Genomic DNA, 23755 nt, shown 5'->3' on the forward strand with positions numbered 1-23755 from the left:
CCCCCAGCGGCCTCCTGCTGTCCCGCACTGGCCAGTGCCCGGACCCACGACTCAGCTAGCAGAGGGGCCCAGGGCCGGAGTCAAGGGCGGGCTGCCAGGGGAGGCCACCTCGGCCTGCAGCTGCTCCTTCTCCCTGTGGATCTGCTGCTCCATCTCCTCATAGAGCTGCTGGACCTCTCGGTGGTGGTCGGAGTCCCGCCTGGAAGGGGAGGGGGCGGGCCGGGCAGCAGGTGAGCACCCGGGGACCCTGCTGCTGGCGGGGTGGTCTGGGCCTGGGTTTGGAGTCCATCCCACTGCTCACCTCACTCTGCCAGTGGTCACTGACCCCTGTCACCCTGAGAGCAATCATCCCAACAACAGCCCCTCATGCGTACGCCCTTGACGTTGGTCATCCTGATCCCATCATGCTGACTCCTGTAACCCTCACCAAGATATTGGTTCCCGTGGCCCCGTCCCAAGGTCCCAATCGCCCCATCACCCTGTCCCCACTTCCCGCTGTCTCCATTCCCCACCCCCAAACCCAGACCCCCGGGCAAGGCTCTGTCCATGCCCACCCCGGGGTCGCCGCATGCTTTGTAATCTACATGAGCAATGCCCCCGGAGGTGGGGCCCACAGTGGCCCTGTGCCAAGACGCACTGGCCATTCCCACTCCCACTCGAGGCCCGTCTCTGTCCTCTTCAACAGGTCCCCTAAGCCATCCCTTCTTCCAGCTCAGCTACGCCCACCAGCTCCCAGGCCTGCCCTGGACCCCTGGCCTCCAGGCTTCTGGAGCTGAGGGAATTCCCCTCATGCTCAGCTAAAATGTAAGGAGCGCATACTCCATGCCAGACACCAGGTGGCCGCCCCCCCCCCTCAACCCCGGCCCCACTCACTTCCTCAGGGTCAGCTCCAGAACCTCCTTGTCAGCCCGTGCCTTCTGCAGGCGGCTGCTCATCCTGGCCAGAAAGCCCTCCAGGTTGCCTGCCACCTGGGGCTCCTCCTCCCGCAGCTTCCCCCACAGCTGCCAGATGTCCGCCTGCCTGGGGAAGGGGGACAGCCAGACACGAGGTATGAGGTGGGACCCAGAAGCAGGGGGGCCCACTTCTCCATTTTAAGGCAACACTCCAAGAGACTTGGGCACCTGGGCCACAAAAATCTGTTTATACCCTACAAGGTACAACTCCAGTTGCCACCTCCTCCAGGAACCTTTCCCAGATGTGCCCTCTCCCTTATTGAACCCCCACAGCACTTTGTCTCTCCATGCTTTGGTGATGAATTATGGCAGGGGGTGGGGGTGGGGTGGAGGAATTGGGAGCCTGACGACCCAGGGCTGCCATCTGCCTTCTCTCTTCTCCCACTCTGTAGCTGTGTGACCTTTGGCAACTCCCATGCCCTCTCTGGGCTTCTTTGTACAATGAGGAGGCGGATACTTGCCCGGTAAGGTAAGGTCGCTGCAGAATGAGACATGCCCAGTGACAGCCCCAGCTTGGGGCCTGCACATGGCTGGCGCTCAATTAATACTGCTTTCACCTGGATTTCATTAAGTCATGAAGACAGATGCCAGACGGCTGAGCCCAGGCCAAGCTGCCAAGGGGGTAACCGGTTCCCCACCACACCCGCCCCCCAGCCGGTACCCTAAGTCCCGCCCGGCGTGCCCTACGACACTCGGCCCCACTCTCTGAGAGCTTGTCCTCACAGAGCCTGTAGGTACCACAGGCAAGGGTGAGTCCCTCGCTGGCTCTAAGAGACCCAGCGGGCCCTGGAGGGGTGTGAGAGGGGCATTTATAGGCAGCGGCCCCCTTTCTCTGGGCCTGAGTGAACCCCATGAGCCCAGAGCCTGAGACAGTTTGGAGGAAATGCCCTCCCTGCCTCCAAACCTGCCCAAACCAGGGCATCGTTGTATCTGAACCACTCCACTGGGGGACCGTCTTTTTCGGTTAGGAAAGGCCCCCTCAGGCAGTCGTGTTTTTAAGAACATGAGTACCCTTGGGAGGCTGATACCCCAACCCGCTAATCCTGCGGAGCAATCATATAGGGCAGGACAGAGAGAGAGCGGGTGGGGGTGGGAGGGACTCCTCACAAAGACACTCTCCACACGGGCTCATTTAATCTCATAACTGTCCCTGCGATCGCACTGTGGCTGGAAGACAGATGTCAAAGGTTAGGCCACTTGCCCATGGCCAACAGCTAACACGTGGCCAAACCAGGATTTGCACCCAGCTCTACTTGGTGGCCTCCCACCTTGGCACTGTGTCCAGGCGAGTCCTCCGCCCCCGCTGACCTCCCCACTGCCTGCCGCTCTCCCCCACCCCCCCACCCCCCCACCCCCCACAGCGCAGTGCTGGCCTTACTCCGGAAGTAAGTGGCCTGCCCCCAGCTGCTGGAGGAAGGCAAGGAACGCCTCCTTCTCCTCAGGGTCAGCCTCCTCTGGCACTGGGAAGCTGGTGGCTGCAGATTCTCTCTTGGAGGACAGTGGCCTCTTTCTGTGGAGCCTGCGGGTGCTCAAGCTGGAGCCAAAGATGTTCTCTGGGGGACAGAGGAGGACAAAAGGCCGCAGAGTGGGGTGGGGCTCAGCCCCCCGATCTCCCATCTGGCCCTGCTCCAGACCTTGGGGAAATAATTATATCTGTGTTGGTCACATATATACAGGGTCACGTTCATGCATTCGTCATATTGTCCTTGGGAATCTACTCAAGGTTGACATTCTGCCCATTTTATGAGCTGTAAATGCAGATTCCTGGCCTCCCTCTCCGTTGTCCCCCAAACTTTTGGAGACTCAGCAGACCTGAGAACGCTGGATGGCTTTGCAGACATTTAAGTCTGAGCTGTGCTTTGCAGGGTCTCGGCAAGGACATCACACCTTCCACTCCCTGGGCGGGCAGGTCAACCCGCATCGAGAAGATCAGTGGGAATATTGTGCTCTGCTGACCTTGGCCTTTTTAGGTCCTTTTGGGCCTGTCTTGAGAAGCTGACTTTGGAGTGGCCCTCCCCAAAGCAGGGCAAAGGGCCTGGGAAGCCCCCAACCACTAAATATCACCCTCTGCTGCTCCCTGGGGCCTGGAATTCCCTTCACCAAAGGCAGAATGTGACTTTTCTCAGGCAGAAACAAAGCCTGTGGTCTCAAGAGCGGGGCTTGCTTAACCTCCTGCTCAAGGGAGCCTTTTGTTGGGGAGAAGACAAGTGAGGCATCAGAAAGTAAGCCTGGAGGTCTCCCTGGAGGAGGGGGATGCTAAGAGGAGCCCCGCCCCCCCCCCCAGCCGAGGAAGCGAGTGGGTCTCCTGGGCTAGAGTCTTAAGGCCCAGCCCCGTCTTAAACCAACTGCCTGCCCACACAGGCTTAGTATGCCCATCTCCAGTATAATCATCATCCATGCCCTGGACTGCTCTCAGGGCTGTTGCGGAGGTGCCCTGTTGCCTTTCATGTCAGTCCAGCCTCCCCGTACTGGGCACGCCACATGGGATGCCTGGCTGGACGGCAAGTCCCCAGAGACCCCCCCAGGACAGACATACTGAGCCCAGAGCTGAATTCTTCCAGGGAGAGGCGTCCCTTTTGCTCCACATCCACCCAGTCAAAGATCATCTCCAGCTCCTCCGCACTGCCCAGGAAGCTGAACTTGGCCGCCTGCAAGGAAGAGGTAAGTTGGCACTGTTCCCACTGGGGAGGACTCTGGGCCACCCTCCAAAAAAGAGAGGTGTTTGTCTTCAGACACCCCTACCTCCCCTCTCCCCAGCTTTGGAGTCCCAGCCCCAAGCTGACCCAGGGCCTACCCTGGAGGCTCCGGGACACCACCCCCCCAAGATGGCTCTCTCAGCAGGGCCCTGAACTCCCTCTGCACCTTTCCCCTTCCTCCATCCAACACCAGAACTTAACTCTTCTGAGTCTCATCCCTTTAGGATCCTAATAAAGGACAGTAGCTAATCCTCCCCAGGATGTGTTTATTGGTATCCCAGAAAATTATCTGAAATTTGAGAATAAGTCCAAAAGGTGGACAGCACACTCTTTCAGCATTCCACGGGGGCAAAGTTTACCCAAGCATCTTCTGGACTATAGGAACGTACTTCATTTCATCCCCTGGGACAGACTGGAAGTCCCAGACTAAATGAAGTCACCTATTAACTTGTAGATTTTGTCCAGGAGAGATGTAAATAATTTTTGTCTGCTGGAACAGATAACCTCAAAGATTTATGGCCTGTTGTACATTAACCAGCTTTGAAAAAATCTAACTCAGCCATCTCGTTCTAACACTTTTTGTTATCCATTTTTTTTAATGCTCTTTCAACCATTCATGGCATCTCTCATTAATGAGCTAAATAAAATCTTTGAGAGGGATTTATTTTATTTTTGCCCAAGGGTCATGATTTTATCTTTTTGAAAATTATATTTAAGAGTTTTGGAGGGGCGCCTGGGTGGCTCAGTCGGCTAAGTGTCTGCCTTCGGCTCAGGTCATGATTCCGGGGTCCTGGGATCGAGTCCCATATCGGGCTCCCTGCTCAGCGGAGAGTCCGCCTCTCCCTCTCCTTCTACCGCTCCCCCTGCTTGGGCTCTCACTGTCTTTGTCAAATAAATAAATTAAATTAAATCTTTAAAAAAAGAGTTTTGGACATTTCGTGGAGACACCCCAGTAAACTCAGCCATCAGAACCAAGTAACATGGGTGCTGACGAAGGGCCCCTCGTGGGCTTTGGGAAACCCAAGCACCTCCTCCCTTGGCTCTTGGAGAGAATCCCATGTGTGACAGAACTTTAGGTTTGCTGTTTATTTTGTTGTTTGTCTTTTTTTTTTTTTCTTGCTGATTCTGTGTTTTCATTTTTGGTGGCAGCAATGATGGGGAATTCCATTTTATGGACTGGCCATTGGTGATCTCTGTGGGATGCATGATGGAGAATTAGTGTCTGTTGGTTGAGAGGCAACCGAAAATCTGATTTGCTGATCTTTGTTGTTGTTGGTGGTGGTGGTGGTTTTTCTATGTGTACTCCGAATTGGTGAAGCGTTTTGTGCTCACTAGGAAGGAGAACAACTCTTTGAGATCTGGACTGGTGAGTTTTGTGTGTCTGTGTTTACTTTTGACCTGTGGCCTGGAACTGAGGGTACGAAGCCACTGGGTCTGTGTATCTGTGTGTCTACACATCTGTAATTCAGAAAAGCCTTTAACTCTTCTGTGAGTATGAAATACTTTTCTACATCTGGAGGGTATTAATGACTTGAGTACTGTGTCTCTTACAGGGTTCTGTGTTGATTCGTTTGTAGAGACAAATAAGTGCTTATATAAATTTAATGTTCCCCCAAATCACATAAAATAAAGAAACTGAATTTCTAATGTTTTAAATGTGCTAAACTTTAAAAGAAAAAATCCCTTTTATGAGAAATTGCTAGCTCAGAAAACTTTTAAGGATCCAGGTTAACATAATTAATGTAAATCTTTGGATAAATTAGATTGGTTTAGTAATTTTGTTTATAAAATGCAAATAATAGCTATCAGTGTTTTCTTTGCTTTATATTAACTATAAATAGTTAATTATACTACAATTAAACATTCTACTTTTTATGAGATCTGGATTTGTTTTATGTGAAGAAACTATTTAATCTGAATTTCTTACACTTCTGATTTTGTCTTACTGATCAAATAAGCCAACATTATCCTTACATAATGCTTTAAGATAAGAAAAATGTAAAATTGTGTTCAACTACATTGATTCATTACGCAGTTCCAAGATCCTTAGGTAACTTTAAAAATGTGAATTAATATTAATTAATAAATAATTTTTGGCTACCTGGACAATTTCTGAGAAAAACTGAAACATTGATCGTTAAGCATAATTTTAAGTTTATATCCTTTTACTTCTAATTTTTACATGCAAGAAAGCTGCTATAACTTTGGGCCATGTTAATGAGTAAATTCATTCTTGCCACCTTATTTTTTTTAAGATTTATTTGTTTATTTGAGAGAGAGAGAGAGCAGATGGGGTGGGGAGAGGGACAGAAAGAATCCCAAGCAGACTCCCCACTGAGCCTTGAGTCTGACCCAGGGCTTGATCTCCTGACCCTGAGATCATCACCAGAGCCAAAACCAAAAGTCCAAAGCTTAACCATCTGAGCCACTCAGGCGCCCCCATTCTTGCCACTTTAAGTAGTTGTGCAAGGCAAAGCAGAGACTCAAGACTCAAGTAGATATTTGTACACCCCACTTCATAGCAGCACTATTCACAGGAGCCAAAGGATGGAAGCAACTCAAATGTCCACTGAAGGATGAACAGAAAGACAGAATATGGTCTATGCATACAGTGGAATATTGTTCAGCCTTAAAAAGGAAGGCAATTCTGACCCCTGCTATAGTATGAATGAACGTTAAGGATATCATACTAAGTAAAAGAAGCCGGTCACAGAAAGACAAATGTATTTTCCCACTTATATGAGGGACGTAGAATGATCAAATTCATAGAGACAGAAAGGAGAGTGGGGGTTTCTGGGGGCTGGGGAGAAAGGAGAATGGGAATTAGTGTTTAACTGGGACAGAGTTTCAGTTGGGGAAGATGAAGAAGATCTGGAAATAGGCGGTGGTGATGGTTGTACAACATTGTGAAATGTACCTAATGCCACTGAGCTCTACACATAAAAATGCTTAAAATGGCAAATTTCATGTTATGTATATTTTAAGACAATTTTTAAAAGATTATTTATTTATTTATTTATTTGGGGGGCAGAGCACGAGTGGCGGGGAGGGGCAGAGGGAGAAGGAGAAGCAAACTCCCCGCTGAGTAGGGAGCCCAATGCGGGGCTCGATCCCAGGACTCTGGGATCATGATCTGAGCCGAAGGCAGACGCTTAACCGACTGAGCCACCCAGGTGCCCCTTTTATGACAATTTTTAAAAACTTTTGCAAGGCATATGTGTGGCTGTAAAATGTTGTGTTATACCTGTTTGTGAGCTTTGCTAAGTCTACTAAAATGCTTGAATAACACAGACAGTGCTCACTTATTTGTAGCCCAGCTATTTCTGTGAAATAGAGGTTAGTTACTTTGGTTAAAAGTTAACAATCACTATGCGCACCTGGGTGGCTCAGTCGTTAAGCGTCTGCCTTCGGCTCAGATCATGGTCCCAGGGTCCTAGGATCGAGCCCCGCATCGGGCTCCCTGCTCAGCGGGAAGCCTGCTTCTCCCTCTCCCACTCCCCCTGCTTGTGTTCCCTCTTTCACTGTCTCTCTCTCTCTGTCAAATAAATAAATAAAATTTAAAAAAAAAGTTACAATCACTTCGGATGTTTGAAACTATACTAGGACCAACAGGGACAGAGAGATACCGCTGTGTCTGCAAGGAAAATGGGACACATTTTGACTTTCCAAATAAGGAAGTGGTTTTGTCTTAAGTGTCTGATTGTTCCAGAACATGAAAAGCGATGAAAATGCAAACCTGAATTGGATACAGACAGTTGTAGAGGGTTTGCTGAAAGGGAATTTTAGTTGCCTTGATTTATAAGACCCAAGTCTGAAAATAAGCTATGAAATAGGTTAACATTTTGCCAAGTGCCAAATTTGGCTCAGTTTTAATGGGCTTAAAAATAAATACTTTTTTAAAGTTGTGAAACTTTTACTGCCACATGTTATATTAATGCAAAACTAGAATTCAGCTGTATCTCTATTAAAATGATAAATTGGTCATAGAGCACTTAGCAAGAGTTAAAAAGAAGCTACTATTTCTCTTCTGTGTAAACTGCCCAGATAAATGATTCCATATTGTCAACAGAATAAATTTCTCTACTTTATTTTGGCTTGATCATCTTTTCAAGTAAAAAAAGAAATTAAAAATCTAAGGCACCTCTCTTATGAAAGAGCTAAATATCCTTGTAATCATGTTACCTACCTTCTTCTGTGTTTATCTCAAAATATTTTATTTTATTGTCACTTCGATTCAATAGGTAACCAAGTACTATTTCTCAGGCTCCTTTGATCCTATCTGAATCTAGTGGCCAAAATCTTCTCTGATAGCTCTTCTGATTTTGCCTTTCCAATATAAGATCCTAAATTTCAGGAAAAAATAATAACATTTTAGGATATCCTTCTCTGTATTTATTAAATACTTCACCATTGTTATAAGAGCAGAATGGGCAAGAAATAACAAGTGTTGGCAAGAATGTGGAGAAAAGGGAACCCTTGTGCACTGTTGGTGGGAATGTAAAGTGGTGCAGCCACTCTGGAAAACAGTATGGCTGTTGCTAAAAAAATTAAAAATAGAACTCCCCTAGGGATCCAGCAATCCCACTTCTAGATATTTACCCGAAGATAACAAAAACACTAATACGAAAAGATATCTGTACTGCCATGTTTTCATTGCAGCATTATTTATAATAGCTAAGGGATAGAAAGAACCTAAATGTTCATAGATGGATGAACGGATGAAGATATGATATGGTGTGTGTGTGTGTGTGTGTGTATATATATATATATATATATATATATATATATACACATATATATATATAATGAGTCATTATTCAGCCATATAAAAGAATGAAATCTTACCATTTGCAACAACATGGATGGACCTTGAGGTCACTATGTTAAGTGAGTTATGTCAGACAGAAAAAGATAAATACTTACGCAAACAATGAATCACGGAACACTACATCAAAAACTAATGATGTAATGTATGGTTACTAATATAAAAAAATTAAAATAAATAAATAAATAAATACTGAATGAGCTCACTTATATGTGGAATCTAAAATCAACCAACCAACCAACCAACCAATAAACCGAAAAACTGAGCTCATGAATACAGAGAACGTATTGGTGGTTGCCTGAGGCAGAGGTTGGAGGGGTGTCAAAAAAAGTACAATTTCCAGTTATAAAATGAATAAGTCATGGGGATATAATGTACAGTATGGTGACAATAGTTAATAATACTGAATTGCATCTTTGAAAGTAGCTAGGAGAGTAGATCTTGAAAGTTCTCATGACAAGAAAAAGAATTTTGTAACTGTATGGTGATGGCTATTAACTAGACTTATTGTGGTGATCATTTTGCAACACATGCAGATATCAAATCATTACATTGTATACCTGAAACGAATATAATGTCAATTATGATGCAATAAAAAATATGTGAAAAAATAATTTTCAAAAATCATAAGGAAATTCTTCAAATCCTTGATTTGAAATACAAATGTTCTTTTGGGCAATATAGATAACTTATGAAGTATTTTAAAAGTTCATTAAGATTGATTAATATGATAAAAGGATTAATTAACACAGTTATGTTTAATACCCGCTCCTAAAAGATAATGAGTTGATTATTGTCAATAAAGAGAAATCTTGGAATATTTGTTGCATGTAGATGAAAATAAAAACTGAGGATTTAGCCTGTAACAAAATCTGATAGGCTTGGGTTAGGAGAGTGGAAGTTAAATTTTTTAAGAAGCATGTATATCTATCTATCTATCTATCTATCTATCTATCTATATATAGTTACATATGTATAAATGTGTATGATATATATGGTTTGGGTTAAAAAAAAAAACATCATGGGAAGAACCGTCAACTCAGAAGAGATGTTCAGGCTTTCCTAGGCAAGTTTCTATAGGTAAAATGCGATTCATGTAAATATTTCAGAAATTGCATGCTTTATGGGAAGGCCCTGGAGACTGCTCAGTGCATTTGCTGATCCATGATACGTGCTTATCTTCAGGGGAAACACTGATCAAACCCTACGAAATAGTTATGTGCTGTATCCCAACAGAAAACTTTACTCTCTTCCACTCTGATATTATTAGTTACGTAATAAATAACCACAGCTTTTCAGTCTCATTAGCAAAAACGTTCCTTCTTTCCTACCCTGGCCTGAAGTCTCAGTTAAGAGCTGCGGGCCACCAAGGACAGACCCAACATCTTGTGGAAAAGGACTGGGCCCGGTTCTATGAGCTACGGATGCTTCCCCTGGATACTAGGTTTCCGAGCTGAACGTTTGCGGACCTTCAGCCAAAGCTGGCAGACTGACAATTTCCAGGACTCTTGAGTTCAGAAGCAGCCAGCTCACTCAAGATCCAGCAGAACAGGAATTGTGGTTATTTGTTGGGAATATAATTGGTATTATTTTTTATTGTTCTATCTTTATGGATCTAATGAGGAAGTTGTTTCTGTCTTCTTGCGCCCTGTCTAACCTTCGGTTTAGTGGATTACTGCTTCTGTAAACTGAAGTCAAACACTATAAATGTTATCTGAATCTCACTGACGCCCCCCTGATTCAGAGACTGACACTTTTACTGGACCTCCTGACTTCCCCTGGTGATATAATGATTGACACAGATTCAGTGAGAATCTGTCCTCCTTTTTTGCTGGGATATAGTTGGATGAATCATTATGTAACCAGAGGGTCATGTTGGAGAATGATTCTCACTAATCAGATGTGACAAGTCTACTGTAAGGAACAGCCATGGCCCCAGTGTCTGCGACCTGGCCTGGAACCAGTTGATAAGGAAGGCCGCTTCTGGGCAGGAGAGGGACCTTAGAAAAATTGGGACTCTCAAGAAGAAAGGAAACCCCTTGCATTTATAGGGGCTACAGGTGAAAGCTGGTGAAGAGAGAGTCTTGGGTTTAGTTTCCTGGCCTGAAGAGAGAAGAAATAGGGCGGCCAGCTTGACCCAGTTAGCCCGAGATGTTCCCAGTGTTAACACTGGAAGTGCCACATCCCAGGCATCCTTCCAGTCCCAGACAAACTGGGACAGACATTCATTCTGGGTAGAAGAGCAAATAACGGAGGTTTGAAATCTAAGATTCTGTATGAAAACTTCTGGACAGAAGCTAAAATGGCTTCATGTTTTCAAAGTCTAGATTTGCAGAGCAAGCTCAAGGATGCCCACGTTTCATTTACACCCTTGCTGCGTGGATGGAAATAGGTGGAATGAGAATAGGCTTTTTTATATCAGGAATATACTTGGGAGATTATTTATCATCACAGAAAATTATCTGAATAATTGGAAACCTGGAAACCGGGCCAAAAGGTAGAGAGCATGTCCTTTCAAGCATTGTCTAGACTAGAGGAATGCACCCAGTCCATCTCATTGTTTATCTTTAATTAAAAGTCCCAGACTTGCTGAAGTTACTTGTTAACTTGCAGATTTTTGCCCGGGAGAGATGAAAATAATTTTTGTCTAGTACAACAGATAACCCCAAAGATTTACGGCCTGTTGGACATCAGCCATTTTAAAAATTGAACTCAGCAATCTTATCTTAACACTCTCTTGTCAGATTGCCTTCAAATACTGTATCCTAGCTTCTCACATGCTTTTGAGCCAGTTGTGACATCTTACTGGTTCCTTCATTAATTAGTAATAATAATTAATTATAAGGCCTTTGATAAGTGTTGATTTTATATTTACTTGATTTTATATTTACGTTTTTACCCTTTTGAAAATTATACATAGGGATGCCTGGGTGGCTCAGTCAGTTAAGCGTCTGCCTTTGGCTCAGGTCATGATCCCAGCGAGCCCCGCATCGGGCTCCCTGCTCTGCGGAAGCCTGCTTCTCCCTCTGCCTGCCGCTCCCCCTGCTTGTGCTCTCTCTCTAACAATAAATAAAATCTTTAAAAAAATGAAAAATTTATATATATATACATAAAATATATATATTGAGGGATATATATACACACATATTGAGGGAGTTGGTGAAGGCCCCTCTGAGAAAATCATTCTTATTTATTTATTTATTTATTTATTTATTTATTTATAAATGATCTCTATGCCCAACGTGGGACTTGAACTCACCACCCCTGAGATCAAGAGTCACACGCTCCACTGACTGAGTCAGTCAGGCACCCCTGAAAATTCTATTTCAACTTCGGCCATTGGTACCTTGTTGTGGCCCTGAGGACAGACCACAGGAAAGGTCAGTTTTGTTGGGGGCAGAACAAAGTCTGGAGCATGGAGCAGTGTCCGGAGGAGACAGTTGTCCCAGGGAGACTTCAGCAACCCACATAGACCCCTTTGCAGAGAATGAGGAAAAGCCAAAGAAAAACTGGTCAGTGTTGGTCTGGGCCAGAGCCCAAGACTCCTTACTGGAACACACAACCATGGCTGATCTTATGTGTCATCGACGTTTCTAGTTATTGACGTTTCTAGTCATTGACATGGTTTGATTTCCAGGACTCTGACTGCTCCCCAGGATAAACTTCCCTGCTCCATGGGCCTAGAATTGTATCACTTGCAAGTTCCATCTTTGGCTTAAAGTCCTTTCCTTTGTTAAAATGCAAATGTTTCTGAAAGAGTGGAACACATAACACCTTATTAGCCATTTACACACTAGTATAAACAAATTCTTCACCTTTTCTGAGGGCAAATTTTATTATATTTATTTATTTGCCTCAGAAAACATGTGTGCTTCTCATTTAACACAGAGAACATTTCTTTGCATACAAACACTTGTATGTAAACTATGCTTTTTGGCTACTGATCTTTATATTTTGTTTAATTAACTAACTGGGGGTTTTTTAGAGAGGGAGAGAGAATGGGGGAGGGGAACAGAGAGAGAGAGGGAGAGAGAATTTTAAGCAGGCTCCATGCTCAGCACAGAGCTGGACGTGGGGCTCAATCTCAGAACCTGAGGTCATGACCTGAGCTGAAACCAAGAGTCGGACGCCTAACCAACTGAGCCACCCAGGCACCCCTAGTTAATTGATTTTTAATTGAAGTATCGTTGACACACAATGTTACATTAGTTCCAGGTGTACAACATAGTGATTTGACAAGTCTATACGTTACATTGCACTCCCAAGGGTAGGTACCACCATACAACACTATTACAATACCCTTGACTATATTCCTTGTACTGTACCTTTCATCTCCATGACTTACTCATTCCATAGCCAGAAGCCTGTACCCCCACTTCCCTTCACCCATTCCACCTGCCCTTCCACTCACTTCCTCTCTGGCAACCCACCAGTTTGCTCTCTATATTTATGGGTCTGTTTCTGCTTTTTGTTTGTTTGGTTGTTTTGTTTTTTGATTCTGCATCTAAGTGAAATCATACAGAACTGTCTTTCTCTGTCTGACTTATTTCACACAGCATAATACCCTCTAGGTCCATCCATGTTGTCACAGATGAGAAGACTCATTCTTTTCTGTGGCTGAGTAATATTCCATTGCGTATATAAGCCACATCTTCCTTATTCATTCATTCAGTCAATATCAACAGACACTAGGTTGCTTCCATTTCTTGGCTATAATAAATAACGCAGCAATGAACATAGGGCTGCATATATCTTTTTGAGTTAGTGTTTTTGTTTTCTTGGGGTAAATACCCAGTAGTGGAATTATTGGATTGCATGATATTTCCATTTCAAATTTTTTGAGGAAACTCCATACCGTTTGCCACAGCAGCCACGCCACGTGCATTCCCACCAACGGTGCATGCGAGTTCCTCTCTGAGAGCAAATTTTGGATGGGAGAAAGGGGAAAGAGCAGGCCTGCCCTGCTTTATGGGATAGGAAGTCTCAGGAGGCTCCAGAAAAGGGATTCGGGGGATGAGCTAGGGGCTTGGACTCACCGCCAGGTCCTCGCGGGTGACGAAGCCCCTCTCCTTGGCCCCACAGTCCTGGAAAAAGCGCTGCAGCTCTGCAGCCTCCGGGGAGGACAAGGACTCTGGCTCTGGGGCCACAGGGGCATCCTGGCCGTCAGCTGGTTCTCGCATCTGCCGCCGGCGGCTGGAGCCCAGCCTGCGGCCTTTCCGGGGCACTCTCTGTCCACTCTCCATGCTGCTTTGGCCTGGGGACAGAGGAATGGTGAGGTGGTACCGGGCTGCAGCACCCAGTCACTCTGCTGAAAACCCTCCCGTGGCTCCTGGAGAAAACACACCACGGCTGATGAAGCTGATTGGACGCCAGCTGTCCTCTCGGACCTCGTGACCCTCCCCCACCCCCTGGCCTCCAGCATGAGGCCTTTGCCCTTTCTGTTCCTTCTGCCTGGAATGCTTTTCCCTCGAGTTATCCGTGTGCCCTCATCTCTTTTAGATTTTGCTTGTCAAAAGTCTTCTCTGGCCGTTCTATAAGAGAGCCCCGTGCAGGATCGGTTCTGTTTTGAGGTGGGGGTGGGGACACAGGGTTGTCCAGGTTCTTGCCGTCTGAGCTGTCTCTTGCCACTCCTCCAGCTCATTCCCTCGCATCTCACCTTGAGGGATCCCTCCACCATTGCCTCCTTCCTCTGTCTCACCTAATCTTCAGTCTTTTTTTTCTCAACACCATCTCACTGCTCCTTGGACACACGCACCAGGGAATCAGTAGCTCTTATGGCCTTGCACCTGCTTCAGCCCTCTCCCTCCCACACCGTCAGTCTGTCAAGCCTGCTGAACCATTTCCATGCCTGGAATATCAGATCCTCTCCCACCTTGCTCCCTTTGTCCCAACTCCCCCGACTCTCTTATCCCCCACTTAGCTGATTATTCTTCCTCCCTCACCTTCGAGGCTGCGTCCTCCAAGAAGCCTTCCCTGCAACCATCCCCACGCTTCAAGCAGGGTTCAGTGCCCCCTAGGCTGTGGCCCCATGATGCTCTGGGCTCCCCCTACGGATGTCACTGTGCACCTTGGTCCACATTGCTCCCCGCTCCTTGACACACAGTAGGTGCTCACGTAAGGGTTGTCCACTTGACAAACTGGAGTCCTCCCAACTCTCACAGAAAGTCTTAGGTCAGTCAATTGATGAGGATTCTGACGGATAAGGATTTATCTAGGTGTGACCCCAAGGACAGAACGAAGGGAGGCTGGAGTCTGGAAGGCGTACAGTCTGGGCCTGCCCTGGGGGGAATAAGCATGGGGTATATACAACTGTATGCGGTGGGAGGGGCCTGATGTGCACCCGGGCAGGCAGTTTCCTGCAGGCCATAGGACTGGAGCCAAGCTCTAAAGAAGGCAGGTAGGATTTAGAAGCAGTGAACAACATGCACAAAGGAACACGTGCAGCATGAGACAGCCGGAACAAGAAGACCCCTCTGAGCTTTCTCCGCTGAGATTAAAGGTCACAGACAGGCTGAGTGGAGAGATGATGGGCTTCTTCAAGGGCTCTGGCACCACCGGTCCAGCCTCCCTTCAGGCCAGTTCTCTGGCATAGGCTGCATAGGATTTGAATAAAGCAATTCCTCAGCCTGCAGAGATCCCCAGACTTTAAAGTGAGGTTGAGTCTCTCTCTCTCTGCCAGTCTTTCTCTCTCTTTCTTCCTGTGTGCTTTATCACTCCATCTGTTTCTCTACATCTTGCTGTCTCTTGGTCTCTCTCTTGGGGCCTTCCAAGTCTGTTTCAGATGCAGGTTTTTTTTTAAGATTTGATTGATTGATTGATTGATTGATGTATTTATTTATGACAGAGCGAGAGCACGAGCAAAGGGGTGGGGGTAAGAGGGAGAGGGAGAAGCAGGCTCCCTGCTGAGCAGAGAGCCCGATGTGGGACTCAATCCCAGGACCCTGGGACCATGAGCTGAGCCAAAGGCAGATGCTTAACGACTGAGCCACCCAGGCGCCCCACAGATGCAGTTTTAAGATCATAGATGAAAACTGCAGAGCCAGATCTGAAGGGCTTTGCAAAAGCCAATTGTGCACATTTCTTCCTAGCCCAGTGGCTTGGGATCAGCCACCGTGGGACTATTTACACCACGTGAGCCCGCAAACGCTACAAATCAGGGTTTTAACCCCTCAAAGAACAGTTAGCAGTACAGTATACCTCGGCCAAGAAGACATTCTTCTGCCCAAACTGTTCCCAAGATCTAGCGTGCGCTAGATTGACAAGCATTTACTGAGAACCAGCTGAATGCTGGCGCAGTGGTAAGCCCTCCTGCCACGAGGCACTGGTTCCATTAGGTGAATTAGGAAGAGGTGTGCCTTCTTCCAGACAGTCCATCGCACCATCTTGATTCAGAGATGTGGCAAAGGAGGCCCAAGAGAGGAAGTGACTTCCAGTCACAGTGCTCTGAGTCAGACAGACCTCTGCCTCTCCCAGGCCTGCCGCTTGCAAGCTGTGTGACCTTGGGCAAGTCACTTAACGTTCCCGCATCTCAGCTTCCTTACTGGAACGTGGGACTGGTATCTACCCCAGAGGGTTGCTGTGAGGATTGGACCTGATCATTCAAGTTGAAACACCACCTCCCATTCCCAGTATGGCCCACCTCCCTTTCTGGCTTTGCTTTCTCTGAGCATGTGTCATGTTCTCAGGATAGTGTTTTATTTAGCTGGTAAATTTTCCACCTCTTCTTACTGAAATGTAAGCTTCACGTGAGTTGAAAGTATACTCTTCCGTTTACTGCTCTAATTACCAAATGCCTAAAACAGTGCCCTGCATACAGTTGGCGTTCTGCAAACCCTTGTTGACTATATAAGACACATGAAGCACCTACAGATATGCCCAGCCCACAGTGGCTGCTGGATAAAAGTGGCATTGACAATGGTGGTGATCACATGGCAGGGGGTGGAGGGGGCGCGAAATTCCATTGGAGCCTCAGCAAAACTGAGTACTGTACAGATACTATTTCCTCCCACTGGACCTGTGAGGAAACCGAGGGAGGCTCTGAGATACAGAGGCCTGCCCAAGCCGTGCCCCAAGACCACTTCCTGGAGAGGTACCTCCTTGGTAGCTGAAGGCCCCTGTGTGGAATGCCAGACAGAGCATGTGTGGGACAAAGGCTTCTGGAGCAGGGCGAAGTGGGAGAGCTTTGCTTATCAGTGTAAGACTTGGAAACTCAGGGCGCCTGGGTGGCTCAGTCAGTGAAGCGTCTGCCTTCAGCTCAGGTCATGGTCCCAGGGTCCTGGGATTGAGCCCCACATGGGGCTCCCCGCTGAGTGGGGAACCTGCTTCTCCCTTTTCCTCTGGCCCTCCCCCTGCTTGTGCTCTCCCTCTCTCTGTCAAATAAATAAATAAAATCTTTAAAAAAAAAAGGACTTGGAAACTCAAGCTGCACATGTACTTCCGTTGAAGATAACATACAAGAGGCAGCAAGATAAGATTCTCAGTGCAGAAGCTTCTAGAACTGAAGCCCTGGGAGAAGAGTTTATAATGATATGGGTGCCACATATTAAATCTGCCAGGCTCCCACAAGTAAAGGAAATTAGAATCCAAAAGTACATTCCCTGTGGCCATATCCCAGGATATGGGATGTTTTTGACATGCCTTTCAGGGAGTTCCTGGTCGGGTTGCACCTCCACGGCCCATTTCCAACAGTCCCCTGGCGTTTCATAAGAAAGGAGCACTTTCTGGGGCGCCTGGATGGCTCATTCAGTTAAGGGTTCAGCTCTTGGTTTCGGCTCAGGTCATGATCTCAGGGTCGGGAGATCGTCAGGCTCTGCGCTCAGCGGGGAGTCTGCTTGATATTATCTCTCTCTGCCCCCCAGCTCCTCCCCTGCTCACTCTCTCTCTCTCTCTCTCTCTCTAAAAGGAAGGAAGGAAGAAAGGGAGGGAGGGAGGAAGGAAGGAGGGAGCATCCTCTGGACACCTCAGCAGCTCCCGCCCTGCCACAGCCTCAGTGATCAGTCCTTCCCTCCCTGGAGGCCGCTCAGGAGGCCTGGGGTGAAAAGGCAGCCAGAGCCCTACCATGAGCACTGCCTCAGAGTATAAACACCATCCGTTGGGGATGGCAGACTCCCCCTCATGGCCTTATAGCACACCCTAAAAATAGTCTGCACCCCTTTCACGGCCAAGCATGACAACCCAGAGATAGTGGGGACATCCTCAGTCACTCCTCACGTGCGTGTACATGGGTGCTCACACACACACACACACACAGACACACACACACACGCCCTCGTCAGCCGGCTCCCACCCCCGACCACTCCCTCAAGGGTCTGACAGGACATTCTTCACAGGTCGTTCGCATGTACGGAGGTCCCTGCCCACTCAGAGTCACTCATGACAACACCCCTCGGGGTCAGCCGGCGGGGCACCCCTCCCTCCTCTGCCACATTCCCCTCCCTGGATCATGGCGGCCTCACGCCCTGAACAGTCAGAAGCCCCTCGTGACCAGGAACACACATCCGCACCCTCAGACCTCCCACGTCTCCCCACATTCCTCACCCAAGAAATCATACAAAGTTGGAAGCCAAACTTGAGAGCAAATGGATCTTACTCCCAGGCAACTGTAGGAATCAGGTCCCCACTGTGGGATTGGGCTAGGGGAGCAGACACCACAGGCTTTGGGTCAGGGAAGGAGTGGAGAGCCACATAAGAAAAATGGGGTAGGGGGCAGCTATGCTGGGGTCTCCCCCATTTCCTTCATTCTCACCAAAGGGGCAAGGAACTGGGCCTGCTCCTCACTCCACTTACTTCAATAACTGCAAGTAATAGCGATGATCACTGAACCCAAATTGTCCAAATTGGTGGGTCTGAGAGACCACCCAGTGCCTCGCTCTAGTCTAGTTACCCTCTCTTCCCCTCACCGACTCGATAGAAAAACCAAGGCTCTGAGAAGCCAGGTAACTTGCCCAAGGTCACACGGCCACTTAAGGTAGGCAATCTAGTCCAGTCCCCTGCCCAAGTGCCCTCATGAGACCATGCAGGGAGCTCCAAACTCTCGAAAAAAGAGGCCTCAGACCTTTGTACCCTTGTCATAAGAGCCAGATGGAGACCCAGACTGCTCCTTCTCCCATCCTCACCCCCTCCAAAGAAAAGAAGCATTGCAACTCCAGGTGGCTCCCACCTCTCAAAGGCTCCCCGTCGTGCACACAGTCCTGGCCTCCTGGACCTGGTGATGAGGCAACCGCTGCCCCCAGGAGCCCACGAGCTCTGGAACTGTTAACAGTCTTGTCTCTTGCTTAATCACTCTTTCCGTTCCCCAGCAAGCCAATCTTCTGTGTTATCTATGGGACTTCCTGTAGAAGTGAACACTGGGTGTCCTTTCATAATCTTGCCTGGTACTCCCCAGGCCCCTCACCCTAGACTCTTAGAACTGGAGACTGCTAGAAATGGGAGGGAGGCCCTTGCAAGCAGAGGCTCTGAAGGGTAAGATGGGCTGGTCAAGGTCACTCAGCTTTCAGTGGCAAAACCAGAACTTGGACCCTAGGCTCTGGTTGCCAGCATGATGCTCTGTCTTATCCCGGCCAGAGTGTTGATAGGCACGGTTATGGCTAAAGCTGGGTATATGGACCATCCTGGGGTAACTGCACACCGTGCCTTCCCTCAGGTCCTCAACCTCAGACGGTGAGGAAAACCAGGGCAGGCCTACATCCAAATCATCTTTTAGACAATAGTCTAACTTAATACCAAAATATACTATAGAGGCACAACCACCAGAAGAGTGTGGTACCCGCGCCCGAATATACAAGGGTGACTCCATGGAACAGAATTGACAGGAATAGACTCAAGTACATATGGGAATTTAATGTATGTTAAAAGTGGCATTTCAGGGACAACTGGGTGGCTCAGTCAGTTAAGCGTCTGCCTTCGGCTCAGGTCATGGGATCAAGTCCCGCATCAGGCTCCCTGCTCAGCGGAGAGTCTGCTTCTCCCTCTCCATCTGCCTGCGACTCCCCCTGCTTGTGCTCTCTCCCTCTCTCTGACAAAAAATAAATTAAAATCTTTACAAAAAGTGGCATTTCAAATCAGTGGATAAAAGACAGTTCATTCAATAAACCATTTGAAGAATGAGCCAGCTATCTGCAAAAAGCAAAGCTGGAGCTCTAACTCTAAAATAATTCCAGATGGAGCACTTAGCACAGTTGGAAGAGCATGCAACACTTGATCTCAGGGTTGTGAATTTGAGCCCCTCATTGTGTGTAGAGATTGCTTAAAAATAAATAAAATCTTGGGCGCCGGGGTGGCTCAGTCGGTTAAATGTCCAACTCTTGATTTTGGCTCAGGTCGTGAGATCCAGCCTTGTGTTGGGCTCCGGGATTCTCTCTCCCTCTCCCTCTGCCCCCCACCCCATTCGTGTGTACATTTTCTCTCTAAAATAAATAAATACATAAATAATAAATAAAGAAAATTTTTAGGAAATATATTTTAAAATTAGATAAGGAGGGGCACCTGGGTGGCTCAGTCAGGTGAGTGTCTGCCTTTGGCTTAGGTCTTAATCCCAGGGTCCTGTGGTCGAGCCCCAGGTAGGGTTCCCTGCTCAGCGGGGAGCTTGCTTCTCCCTCTCCCTCTGTCTGCTACTCCCCCTGCTTGTGTGCGTGCTCTCTGTCAAATAAATAAATAAAATCTTTTTAAAAAACTTAAATAAGGAAATAAAGTCTTAAAAATAATAAAATAAAATAAAATAATTGGATGGATCAGAAGTTTAAGCATCAAAAAAAATCATAAAATTATATGTTTAGGATTTGTTTCACAGTCATGGAGGGGTGGCAGAACAGATGGGCCCTGTTCTTATTACAGATGAAAGAGGGCCCTGGCCCTGTTCTTATTACTGTTGGCTCATTCTAGTCTCTCTACTCTTGTGTATGTTTGAACAAATGCTGTAAGAAATCATGGGATAAGGGTGACCGGGTGGCTCAGTGGGATAATTATGGGACTCTTGATTTCTGCTCATTTGACTGAGCCCTGCATCCAGGTCCCGGATCATCAGGCAGTCTGCTTTTCTCTTTCTCTTTCTCCCTCTGCCCCTCCCCCTTCCCTACTCACGTGCACTCTCTCTCTCTCTCTCTCTCTCTCTCTCTCTCTCTCTCTCTTTCTCTCTCTAAAAAAACCAATCCATCAATCTTAAAAAGAAAGAAAGAAAGAAAGAAATCGCGGGATAGGAGTGCCTGGGCGGCTCAGTGGGGAGTCTACTGGAGATTTTCTCTCTCTCCCTCTGCCCCTGCCCCTGCTCTCTCTCTCTCTCTCAAAAGAAGTAAATAAATCACACACACACACACACAAAGAAATCATGGGATAGTTTTTAAAATAATCTTGGAGCAGGTAAGGTATTCCAGCCTTATCACAAAGTATTAGAAGCCATAAAAGAAAAGATTGATACACTTGACTATATAGAAGTTTTTGAATAAAAAATAAACTACTGAAGGGGTACCTGGGTGGCGCAGTTGGTTAAGTGTCCAACTCTTGGTTTCAGCTCAGGCCGTGATCTCATGGTCATGGGATCGAGCCTCAAAGCTGGCTCTGTACTGAGTGCAGAGTCTGCTTGAGAGTCTCTTCTTCTCCTCTGCCCCCCCCACTTGTTCTCTCTCTTTCTCTCAAATAAATAAATAAATCTTTAAAAATAAAAAAATAGGGACGACTGGGTGACTCGGTTGGTTAAGCGAATGCCTTCGGCTCAGGTCAGGATCCTGGAGTCCCGGGATCGAGTCCCGCATCGGGCTCCCTGCTCGGCAGGGAGTCTGCTTCTCCCTCTGGCCCTCCCCTCTCTCATGTGCGCTCTCTCTCACTCATTCTCTCTCTCTCAAATAAATAAAATCTTAAAAAATAAATAAATAAAAATAAAAAAATAAAAAATAAATAAACGACTGAATGGCAAACAAAAAAAAGTCACCATTGACAAGTCAAAAGGCAAATAAACGGTGAAAAAATTCACATGTCCCAGAAAACAAGCTCATTTCCTCCATAAATCACGAGTTCCTATAGATCAATGAAAAAGCAACAAGCAACAATGCATTAGAGAAATTGGCACCATATAAATAGGCGATTCATGGAAAAAAATATCAATGGCTTTTCAACATGTGAAAAATATCTTCACTTATAATAAGATAAATAAAGAAATAAAACTACAATGTGATATTTTAAGTCCTCCAACTGTCAAAGCAAAAAATTATTGATAGCATGCTGTGTTGTAAAGGATGTAGGAAAAATTTTCATATGTTGTGGGTAAGAACATAAACTGGTACAGCTTTCCTGAAAAGCAATGTGGTGATATCTGTCAACATCAAAAAGGGAAGAGCTGCTGGGCCACCTGGGTGGTTCAGTCGTTGGGCATCTGCCTTCAGCTCAGGTCAAGGTCCCAGGGTCCTGGGATTGAGCCCTGCATCGGGCTCCCTGCTCGGCGGGAAGCCTGCTTCTCCCTCTCCCACTCCCCCTGCTTTTGTCCCTTTTTCCATTGTCCCCCTCTCTTTTTAAAATAAATAAGTAAAATCTTAAAAAAAAAAAAAGGAAAGAGTTTCTTACTCGCAATTTCACTTTTAGTCATTGGTCCTACAGGTGATGCCCAGAATGATGATATAACAGGATTTCATTACAGCATTGTCTACAACGGCAAAGGACTGGAAACAACCTAAATTTCCATCGACGGGGACCTGGTTAGAGAAGTTCAAATATGTCCATATAGGACCTACCATGCAGCTGTGACGAAAAGGAGGAGAAAGATACAGGTGGACCAGTGTGAACACCTTCAAAATATATTGTTGAATAAAAAAAGCAAGATGCAGGGGCACCTGGCTGGCTCAGTCAGTTAAGCATCAGACTCTTGGTTTCTGCTTAGGTCATGATCTCATGGGTCATGGAATTGGATCTCATTGGGCTCCACATTTGGTGAGGAGTCTGCTTGAGATTCTTTCCCTCTGCCCCTCCCCCCACTCATTCTCTTTCTCTCTCTCAAATAAATAAATAAAATCTTAAAAAAAAAAAAAGGCCAGGTACCGGGGCACCTGGCTGGCTCAGTCAGCAGACTGTGGGACTCTTGATCTCAGGGTTGTAAGTTCGAGCCCCACATTAGGTGTAGAGATTACTTTAAAAAAAAAAAAAAAAGCAAGGTGCTAGAACAGTGAGTCTAGTATGCTTTGCATGAAGAAAAAAAGTGTGTGGATGAAATTTATGCTCTATAAATACATGTGCTTTCATATATGGCTGTGAATGCACCAAATATTTCTGACAGAATATACAAGAAACTGGTAGCAGTTGGGCTGGAGAGAAGTGGGAGAGAGAAGGAGGGAAGTTTAGGTTCCACTGTTTATTTTGTACCATCTTTACACATTATCCACTCAAAAATAAATTTAAAAATAATCTGTACGTATTCAGAGAGAGAATGATGTAAGAAATGTGGTAAAATGTTCACATGTAGGGACTATTGGTGAAAGGTATATGGGAATTATTTTACTATTTTTGCAGCTTTTCTATGTGTCTGAAATTATTTCAAAACAAAAAGTCTTAAAATTTAATAAATTTAGGGGCGCCTGGGTGGCTCAGTCGTTAAGCGTCTGCCTTCGGCTCAGGTCATGATCCCAGGGTCCTGGGATGGAGCCCTGCATCGGGCTCCCTGCTCGGCGGGAAGCCTGGTTCTCCCTCTCCCACTCCCCCTGCTCGTGTTCCCTCTCTGCTGTGTCTCTCTTTGTCAAATAAATAAATAAAATCTTTAAAAAAATTTAATAAATTTAATTTCTAAATTAATATATATTCTCCCTACAAACCATCCTTTTTACCCCATTTTCATGGCTGAGGAAATTAATACTCAGAGAGTTTCTATAGCTTTATTGAATTAAATAAGGCATTGATTTTTTTTATTCAAAAATATATATTGAGCACCTAATATGTGCTAGGCACTGAGGATACAAAACTGAGGGGAAAAAAAAACCAAAACCATATGTCATATAATGTCTGGTGGCAATAAGTGCTATGAAGAAAAGTAAAGCAAAGTGAGGGTGGGAAGCATAATTTAGATGGGGTGGCTGGAGGAGGCCTGTCTGAGGAGGTGACATTGGAAGAGAGCTTATGAGGAAGAAAATCTAGAAGAGTGTTCAGGGAGAAGGAACAGTGAGTGCAAAGGCCCTGAGGCAGGAACATGCTTTGTGTTCCTGAGGAACAGTGATGAGACCTGTGTAGCTGGAGCAGGTAATGGAGGGAAGGGGGAAAAGTAGAGAAGATGAGTTCAGAAGTAACAGGAGGACCTATAGGCCATGTGA

At 46.4% G+C, this 23755-nt stretch overlaps 1 protein-coding gene across 2 annotated transcripts in view; it reads right to left on the bottom strand.

Annotated features, from left to right (window-relative positions):
* RAB44 (RAB44, member RAS oncogene family) overlaps positions 1-18771 on the bottom strand; it is a 34984-nt gene extending 16213 nt beyond the window's left edge. For both annotated transcript variants that reach the window (XM_025862403.2, XM_073884766.1), the window contains exons 1-6: positions 18634-18771; positions 13511-13728; positions 3490-3601; positions 2332-2506; positions 874-1020; positions 109-199 (exon numbers count right to left, since the gene is read on the bottom strand). In XM_025862403.2, coding sequence (XP_025718188.2) covers positions 109-199; positions 874-1020; positions 2332-2506; positions 3490-3601; positions 13511-13717 — 732 coding nt within the window. In that variant the 5' untranslated portion in view covers positions 13718-13728; positions 18634-18771. The remainder of the gene's footprint in view (positions 1-108; positions 200-873; positions 1021-2331; positions 2507-3489; positions 3602-13510; positions 13729-18633) is intronic.
* Between the last annotated feature and the right edge of the window lie 4984 nt (positions 18772-23755).

The sequence above is a fragment of the Callorhinus ursinus genome, unplaced genomic scaffold (genome assembly GCF_003265705.2).
Source record: "Callorhinus ursinus isolate GAN/ISIS: 27379988/994484 unplaced genomic scaffold, GSC_fseal_2.0 scaffold59, whole genome shotgun sequence".
NCBI lineage: Eukaryota > Metazoa > Chordata > Mammalia > Carnivora > Otariidae > Callorhinus > Callorhinus ursinus.